This window comes from Salvelinus fontinalis, chromosome 3 (assembly GCF_029448725.1).
Source record: "Salvelinus fontinalis isolate EN_2023a chromosome 3, ASM2944872v1, whole genome shotgun sequence".
Taxonomy (NCBI): domain Eukaryota; kingdom Metazoa; phylum Chordata; class Actinopteri; order Salmoniformes; family Salmonidae; genus Salvelinus; species Salvelinus fontinalis.
The window spans coordinates 62,384,196-62,393,336 of NC_074667.1; the positions used below are offsets into that span (position 1 = coordinate 62,384,196).

The following is a 9,141-nucleotide window of genomic DNA, read 5'->3' on the forward strand; positions in this document are numbered from 1 at the left end:
CAGCTTGGCTGGGCTTTGTTCGGCAGTACAGCTTGGCAGGGCTCTGTTCGGCAGTACAGCTTGGCTGGGCTCTGTTTGGCTCAGTACAGCTTGGCTGGGCTCTGTTCGGCAGTACAGCTTGGCTGGGCTCTGTTCGGCAGTACAGCTTGGCTGGGCTTTGTTCGGCAGTACAGCTTGGCAGGGCTCTGTTCGGCAGTACAGCTTGGCTGGGCTCTGTTTGGCTCAGTACAGCTTGGCTGGGCTCTGTTCGGCAGTACAGCTTGGCTGGGCTCTGTTCGGCAGTACAGCTTGGCAGGGCTCTGTTCGGCAGTACAGCTTGGCTGGGCTCTGTTTGGCTCAGTACAGCTTGGCTGGGCTCTGTTCGGCAGTACAGCTTGGCTGGGCTCTGTTCGGCAGTACAGCTTGGCTGGGCTCTGTTCGGCAGTACAGCTTGGCTGGGCTCTGTTTGGCTCAGTACAGCTTGGCTGGGCTCTGTTCGGCAGTACAGCTTGGTTTGGCTCTGAAGTCTGAAAAGCCCTATAAAAACATCAAATCAAAGTCCCAAACACTTTCTCAAAGGCCTGCCTATCCACCACACGTCCCAGTCTAGTCGAGAAGTACAGCGTCTCAGAACTACTATATCGCTTCAACCTCAATATAGTCTCCCCTATGGAGTCCCCGGTGTCCCCCAGAGTCATCACGTCCGTCACGGGCAGATACACGTCCTTCCTGCGTCCCCAGAACGTCAGGTGAGACACTTTCAGCGTCGTCTGGGACTCATCCAGGTACATCATCCCGACGACGCGTCTCAGGTAGTGACTAGCCGAGTAGAGCATGACGGCGGCGAACGCCGCTATCCCCGTGCTGTAGCTAACCAGTAGGTACGAAGCATCTCCTTGGGAATACATGTAGTAGACGGGCGGGAGTAAGAGCATGGTGATTCCGGTTTGGATCAGTTTGAGTCTGGAGACCGCTCTCAGGAGTTTGATGTGAGGTAAGGAGTAGATGAGGTTGTATTTTTGGGTGGATAAGTCTGAGTATTTGTTGAGAGTAGTGACGTGGGGGGATGGGGGTACTGGGTAGTTGTGTTGGATACTAGGCGTCCATCTTGGCTCCAATCGGCTGACTACATGGGGTTGTGGGCCACAGATTAGCGACCTTGAGCTGCCTCTCAACACACAGTATCCTCTGCAGTGGGCCAGCACATGGTAGGACAGCCGAGGGAAGAGTGTTGTAGACCTATGCTGTGGGATAGAGACAGAGAGAGGGTAGGGAAATAGGGTAGAGATAGCAGGAGAGGGGCAGAGGGCAACAGATGGAGACATGAGAAATACAAAAATACTTTGTTTTTGTTTAAAACTACAAGCTGTTTAGAGAGCAAGAAGCCATACAACAGAGAACCGATTATTTTGCTGCATCCTCATTCATCCAATTTCTTCTAACGGTATTCTGTTTTACTCTATTCTATATTAGTGGCTATACAACTGACAGTCTAATATTGAGTCAAACGAATATAAGAAATAACTACTTTACCAACCATGTTAGCTGGCTTATATCTTGCAAAATATGTGAGAAAACATCTCAGGAAGGTATCATTCACGCTGTTAGCCAGATGGCTAGGTCAGACCTTGCACTTTGGCACAGGAAGTAATATACGCAATGTTCCAAGAGCAATTCCGCCCTCTTGTGGGCAGAGCGACATATGGTCAAAATAAAGAATTTGTGCAATTACTTTTTTCTTTAATATTCATAAAGGTGAACAATAATTATTTTTGAAAAGCATGATATTTATTGCGCAAGTGTTTTACATTTTATTTTAAACTTTAGGTTCCACAAATCTATTACAACGGAGAGTGGGAGGTCCAATATGACAGTTATGAGGCAACAATGTTGCTGTTTGATCATGTGAATAGGATGTTGTGAAACTACGCTAACGATTTCCAAATGTAGCCACTGAATTATTTTGTGTCTTGCTTCTGCATAGACTGAAGAAGGAACGTCAAGACCATCTTCGGTGGAGTCCTGAGTGCCGATCTTCCAAAGAAGTGTCACTGTTTGCAGCCAACTTGAACAATATTGAGACATCTTTCCAAGCTTCGTTGGCCTATTACGAAATTGTAACTTTATGACAGTGTTAATGCACTGTTGTCTGTCCAACAGCATAGCAGAAGTGTGTTGAACAGTCTACACCGCAGAATTGTGAGTCAGTGACCGTATGGACTCGGCGCAAAAATGCTGCAACTCGGAGACGAAATCGCCCTATTCTCTGTGGTGTTCGCGTTCGTTCTCCTCGGAACACGGAGCCCGATATGGTCCACCGCCCTCACCGCCTGCCTCTATGCCTTTCTGATCATGTTCCGTTTTCCCCAAGTCCCGACCAGCCAGGCGAGACAGGTGCTTCGGCCCGCTAAGAACGCTGCTTCGGGTGGGGTGTCCCTAGTCGCTCACCGGGGTGGAGGACATGATGCGCCGGAGAATACCATGACTGCCATCCGGGAGGTGAGTCAGGAAGTCGAGGAGAGAAGTATTTGTTCAACAAGGATTTGTGGTCCTTGAAAGCCGAAACATTCTCTCTCGCTCTCTCTCCCCTTACATAGCCTCCAGATGATTATGGCAAACCTTCAGTCAGCATAGTGGAGATTCAGTCAAGAAAGCACTACTTTGCTTCACTTCATGCCATCTCCTTTTCTCACCTCGTCTCAACCTCCCTCTCTCTCTGCATCTCTAGGCACATAAGAACGGGGCGACCGGCGTAGAGCTGGACTTGGAGTTCACATCAGATGGAGTCCCTATTCTGATGCACGATGAGACTGTAGACCGAACCACCAACGGGTCGGGACCCCTCACACAGCTAAGCTTCTCTGTGCTGAGTAAACTGGACGCTGCCGCTAAGCACCGACTAAGGTGAGAGGAAGAGAGAGATGGAGTGATACTGTAGGACAGCGCAGGTCCTGGAGGTCCCAGTGTGTGCATGTTTTTGTTCTCAACACTAAAACACATATTCAAATAATTAACTGATCATTGTTTAAATTGAGTTCTGTGCTTATTAGTTAGCTGGGACAGGACCAATGATGGCACGGTATATGTTATGTGGCTGCAACAGTGACAAGTTCCAGGGAGAGAAGGTCCCCACTCTACAGGAGGCTGTGGAGGAATGCATCAAACTGCAGCTCACCATCTACTTTGATGTCAAAGGTCACCCAGATGAGGTACAGCCAATCAGAAGCCTCAGATAAAGATTGTTGTGAATATACAGTTGCACACTACTGAGTACTTCTTTGTCTTCGTCTTAAGCCTAAGCTTGATAATTCTGTTGTTTGCTGTTCAACAGTACACTTTTAGACCAGTCATGGACCAGCTAGGCCCGTTGAAAGCCTGCTGTTTTAGTCAGTGGTCCACTTCAATTCAAGAAACTGAGAATTGAGAGCAGTCATCTAACTCAGTGGTTCCCAAACTTTTCCACTCCGGCTCCTCTTCCATCATTGGGGGAACATCTTTTGCTGTTTTGAAGCTAATTTCCCACAATTCTACACATTGTGTGTTCATGTCATATCTGACTCATACAATAAGAAAATTCGGACAAGTTATAACTATCTCTCTGTCTGCAATGACTAACATGATAAGAGGAACTGATGATGCACTACTCAATTTTCGAAATTGCACCTTGTGCATTCTACTATTGCAACATTCATGAGTAAGTTTAAGGCCCGACTGAGTTCCTTTCGGAGGGGGGGGGGCGACGACTCTGCACCTGCTCTGCCGACCCCTTTGCATGCCCCACAGTTTGGGAACCACTGATCTAACTGACCCCCAACAGTTGCTGGCTCACCAGTGGGTCTGAGAGGTACACATACACAGACTCTACAAACAAACAGAAAGTGTATGAATGACTTTTTCATGTTGTGTTGTTCTCCCAGGCAGCGGCAGCCCTAAAGGAGATGTATCAGAAACACCCTGTGCTCTACAACACCAGCATCGTCTGTTCCTTTGAGCCCAACGTCATCTACAGGGTAACTGTGGGCTGTTGGGTTGACAGGGGGGTAGTAGTGAGCTGTCTGTATGGGTACTGGGTTAGATGTGTCTATCTCTCTGTATGAGAGGACTAACAATGGATTTAAGTTTCCATGAAATGGCAGCCATTTTCATTTCAACTTCACTATGGGAAGAAAAATAGATCACAGATAGACATTTGAAAGATTGACATGATAAACTCGTAGTGAAATCCCTTCTCTTTCTCTCCATTGCCCTCTAACCCCTGACCCCCAGATGCGTCAGGCTGACCCGGAAGTGGTGACGGCGCTGACCCACCGGCCATGGAGCCTTAGTCGGTTGGGTGACGGCACGCCGCGCTTCTCGTCGCTGTGGAAACACCACTGGATGCAGGTGCTAGACGTGATACTGGACTGGGCCCACCACCACCTGCTCTGGAACCTCTGTGGTGTCTCTGCCATCCTGGTGCAGAAGAACTTCATATCACTGTGAGTCACCGCTGTCTATTTAGAGTCCAAAATGGCACCCTAGTCCCTATATCGTGCACTACATTTCAAGTTTTAATGTCACGTGCAGAAGGACAGTGAAAAGCTGTTATCCCAACGATGTAGTTATCAATACCAATGTAGTACTATAAAATAAATGAAGGTAGAACTAAAACACACAAGAAATGTAAGTTAGAAGATAACGAGAACGGAAGTAAGCTACAGTTGATCTCGGAAGTTTACATACACCTTAGCCAAATACATTTAAACTCAGTTTTCCACAATTCCTGACATTTAATCCTAGTAAAAAAATCCTGTCTTAGGTCAGTTAGGATCACCACTTTATTTTAAGAATGTGAAATGTCAGAATAATAGTAGAGAGAATGATTTATTTCAGCTTTTATTTCTTTCATCACATTCCCAGTGGGTCAGAAGTTTACATACACTCAATTAGTATTTGGTAGTATTGCCTGTTTAAATTGGGTCAAACATTTCGGGTAGCCTTCCACAAGCTTCCCACAATAAGTTGGGTGAATTTTGGCCCATTCCTCCTGACAGAGCTGGTGTAACTGAGTCAGGTTTGTAGGCCTCCTTGCTCGCCCACGCTTTTTCAGTTCTGCCCACAAATTTTCTATAGGATTGAGGTCAGGGCTTTGTGATGGCCACTCCAATACCTTGACTTTGTTGTCCTTAAGCCATTTTGCCACAACTTTGGAAGTATGCTTGGGGTCATTGTCCATTTGGAAGACCCATTTGCGACCAAGCTTTAACTTCCTGACTGATGTCTTGAGATATTGCTTCAATATATCCACATCATTTTCCTCCCTCATGATGCCATCTATTTTTTGAAGTGCACCAGTCCCTCCTTCGGCTTGCAAGCCTCCCCCTTTTTCCTCCAAACATATCGATGGTCATTATGGCCAAACAGTTCTATTTTTGTTTCATCAGACCAGAGTACATTTCTCCAAAAAGTACGATCTTTGTCCCCATGTGCAGTTGCAAACCGTAGTCTGGCTTTTTTATGGCAGTTTTGGAGCAGTGGCTTCTTCCTTGCTGAGCGGCCTTTCAGGTTATGTCGATATAGGACTAGTTTTACTGTGGATATAGATACTTTTGTACCTGTTTCCTCCAGCATCTTCACAAGGTCCTTTGCTGTTGTTCTGGGATTTATTTGCACTTTTCGCACCAAAGTACGTTCATCTCTAGGAGACAGAACGCATCTCCTTCCTGAGCGGTATGACGGCTGCGTGGTCCCATGGTGTTTATACTTGCGTACTATTGTTTGTACAGATGAACGTGGTACCTTCAGGCGTTTGGAAATTGCTCCCAAGGATGAACCAGACTTGTGGAGGTCTACAATTTTTTTTCTGAGCTCTTGGCTGATTTCTTTTGATTTTCCCATGATGTCAAGGAAAGAGGCACTGAGTTTGAAGGTAGGCCTTGAAATACATCCACAGGTACACCTCCAATTGACTCAAATTATGTCAATTGACTCAAATGATGTCAATTCGCCTATCAGAAGCTTCTAAAGCCATGACATACTTTTCTTGAATTTTCCAAGCTGTTTAAAGGCACAGTCAATTTAGTTTATGTAAACTTCTGACCCACTGGAATTGTGATTAAGTGAAATAATCTGTCTGTAAACAATTGTTGGAAAAATGACTTTTCATGCACAAAGTAGATGTCCTAATCGACTTGCCAAAACTATAGTTTGTTAACAAGAAATTTGTGGAGTGGTTGAAAAATGACTTTTAATGACTCCAACCTAAGTGTATGTAAACTTCCGACTTCAACTGTACATATGGTTAGTTCCAATACCGTATTTACAATGTACAGAGATACTGGATCTGTAGAGGTAGATATGTATAATGGTAAACATACTATATACAGGGTCAGTACCATATTATAATGTACAGGATCTATAGAGGTAGATATGTATAGGGGTAAACATACTATATACAGAGTCAGTACCAAATTTATAATGTAGAGGGATACTGGATCTATAGAGGTAGATATGTATAGGGGTAAACATACTATATACAGAGTCAGTACCATATTATAATGTACAGGGATACTGGATCTATATAGGTAGATATGTATAGGGGTAAACATACTATATACAGAGTCAGTACCATATTATAATGTACAGGGATACTGGATCTATAGAGGTAGATATGTATAGGGGTAAACATACTATATACAGAGTCAGTACCATATTATAATGTGTAGGGATACTGGATCTATAGAGGTAGATATGTATAGGGGTAAGGTGAGTAGGCATCAGGATATATGATAAACAGAGTAGCAGCAGAGTATATGATGATTGTATGTGTTTGAGTGTGAGTGAGTGTGTAGAGTCCTGTGAGTGTGCATAAAGACAGTGCAAAAAATATTAAAATATAAACATTCAAGAGTCAACTCAGATAGTCTGTGTAGCCATTTGTTAGCTATTTAACATCTTATGGCTTGGGAATAGAAGCTGTTCAGGAGCCTGTTGGTGTCAGACTTGATACACCGGTACAACTTGCCGTGCAGAAGCAGAGAGAACAGTCTATGGTTTGGATGGCTGGAGTCTTTAATGATTTTCCGGGCCTTTATTTTTTTTGTATGATATATATATTTTACAATATAAAACATACACATACAAATGACAAAATCAACTACATCACACCTGCCCAGACCCACCTGCTCACACACCCATCTCCAGCGCCCGCATCACTCTCCGCCATATGGCCTCAAACTGCACCATTTTGTTTCATCCATATATATATATGTCCATTCCCTATATATATGTCCATTCCCTGTATATATGTCCATTCCCTATATATATATGTCCATTCCCTATATATATGTCCATTCCCTATATATATATATATATATGTCCATTCCCTATATATGTCCATTCCCTATCTATATATGTCCATTCCCTATATATATGTCCATCCCCTATATATATATGTCCATTCCCTATATAGTGCACTACTTTAGACCTCTATATAATGACATGATTGCGCTTTAAGAAGCGATGTATCCTCTGATGAAACAAAAGATTTGCTGCTCTAGCCCTTATGTACTGCTACTTTGTTGATACGACACGTCGCAACGGTTACCCACATCATTAGCTGTTTGAAGTGTACACACCCCCAATAACCACTGTTATATGGATACTTTGGAATTTTATCTAGCATGCTAGCAGATACCCATAGACTTCCAGTCATTGTGCTAACGCTAGTTAGCATTGGCTCACGAAACTATCTCTAACTTCCTTCATACTGGATACAGAGACATAAAAATGGTATCCATGAGTTAATTTTGGGGGTGGTGGCAGCAACCTAATTGTGGAGGATAGGCACGTGGTAATGGCTGGAGTGGAAAGGTAGCAACACCATCAAACACGTTGTTTCCATGTGTTTGATGCCATTCCAGCCATTAGGATGTTGCCGTCCTCCCCTCAGCAGCCTCCACTGCACGAGGTCATCTGACTCTGGGGAAGTAGATAAAGGGCTAAAATCACTAAGTATCCCTTTATTACACAACATCTCATTTTACATTTCACATAACCTGTATTGATTTGATTGGCCATTGATTCCTTATTGACTGTCTTCCATCCCCAGAGACTATGTCCAGTACTGGGCCCAGAGAGGGGTTGAGGTGGTGGGCTGGACAGTCAACACAGCTGAGGAGAAACAATACTACCAGGAGATACTCAACATCAACTACATCACTGACAGCCTACTGGAGGACTGTGATCCTCACTACTGAACACAGTGGACGGACATCACACACACACAGAAACCTGCACAAAACACACACACTGAAGCGAGTTAAAATCCCATATTGGACACATACGGTTTTAACCCTGTGTTACTTATCTTACTGTGTATTGTATGCCTGAGACACATGATACAAATATTCAGTCCAGTACAATAGCCTTCAAATTACAGGGAGACTTCATTTAGTGAACAACACCGATGTACTGTAATAACCAACTCAGGAGTGTACCTACTGCACAGTTACATTTGAGATATTTATCTAGGGAGATTTACACTAGTGATACATTTTCATAATGGTCCCACGCGGGAATTGAACCCACAACCCTGGTGTTGCAAGCCGCCATGCTCTACCAACTGAGCCACACGGGACCACAGCTCATACATATGTCATATTTGGAATCCATGATCATTCCAAGTGTCAAGGATCTGTGTAAATATGAACACTTTATTCTCACACAGTGCAATAATGTGCTTTTCTGAAGGGATAGTCTAACTGAAATGAGGAAAAGTCTGTGGGCATCGAACCAGCCTTCCAATGAAATACTAACCTAATAAGATGCATTAACTTGAATGAAATAATCTTATAGGAATGGAAAAATAAACAAGGACAGTATGGATGAAGTATATTTGTTCAGCTTCTCTCTCTGTCCTTATGCAGTGTCTACCATATGGTTTCAACCCTCTGCCACAGGCTTCCCCTCACCTCTTAATACAACATAAGGAAAGTCAGAAGCCGAGGCTACTACCAGTGTTCAATGACTATGGACATAGGTCAGCAGTCTCTAAGGTGCAAGGTTGAGTACCTGGTGGGAGCCCGGCTAGTAACAGTGAGTAAAGTTCAGAGCAGGGTACTGGGCGGAGCCCGGCTAGTAACAGTGAGTAAAGTTCAGAGCGGGGTACTGGGCGGAGGCCGG

At 44.3% G+C, this 9,141-nt stretch overlaps 2 protein-coding genes across 2 annotated transcripts; one reads left to right on the top strand and one right to left on the bottom strand.

Moving 5' to 3' along the window:
- Positions 1 to 511: 511 nt before the first annotated feature.
- Positions 512 to 1,626, bottom strand: tmem186 (transmembrane protein 186). Its single transcript, XM_055917746.1, has 2 exons — positions 1,517 to 1,626; positions 512 to 1,223 (listed from the first exon to the last, which is right to left on the bottom strand). The coding sequence occupies exons 1-2, from the start codon at positions 1,517 to 1,519 to the stop codon at positions 528 to 530; spliced, it is 699 nt and encodes a 232-aa protein (XP_055773721.1). The 5' UTR covers positions 1,520 to 1,626; the 3' UTR covers positions 512 to 527.
- A 201-nt stretch (positions 1,627 to 1,827) lies between these two features.
- gde1 (glycerophosphodiester phosphodiesterase 1) lies at positions 1,828 to 8,851 on the top strand. Its single transcript, XM_055917744.1, has 6 exons — positions 1,828 to 2,478; positions 2,708 to 2,883; positions 3,083 to 3,188; positions 3,897 to 3,989; positions 4,246 to 4,457; positions 8,069 to 8,851. The coding sequence occupies exons 1-6, from the start codon at positions 2,212 to 2,214 to the stop codon at positions 8,214 to 8,216; spliced, it is 1,002 nt and encodes a 333-aa protein (XP_055773719.1). The 5' UTR covers positions 1,828 to 2,211; the 3' UTR covers positions 8,217 to 8,851.
- Positions 8,852 to 9,141: the final 290 nt, after the last annotated feature.

Excerpts from the sequence above, each read along its gene's own strand:
- gde1 (XM_055917744.1), top strand. The coding sequence starts at position 2,212 with ATGCTGCAACTCGGAGACGAAATCGCCCTATTCTCTGTGGTGTTCGCG. Across the intron at positions 3,189-3,896 it reads TCAAAGGTCACCCAGATGAG|GCAGCGGCAGCCCTAAAGGA; the intron begins GTACAGCCAATC and ends TTGTTCTCCCAG. Across the intron at positions 4,458-8,068 it reads CAGAAGAACTTCATATCACT|AGACTATGTCCAGTACTGGG; the intron begins GTGAGTCACCGC and ends TTCCATCCCCAG.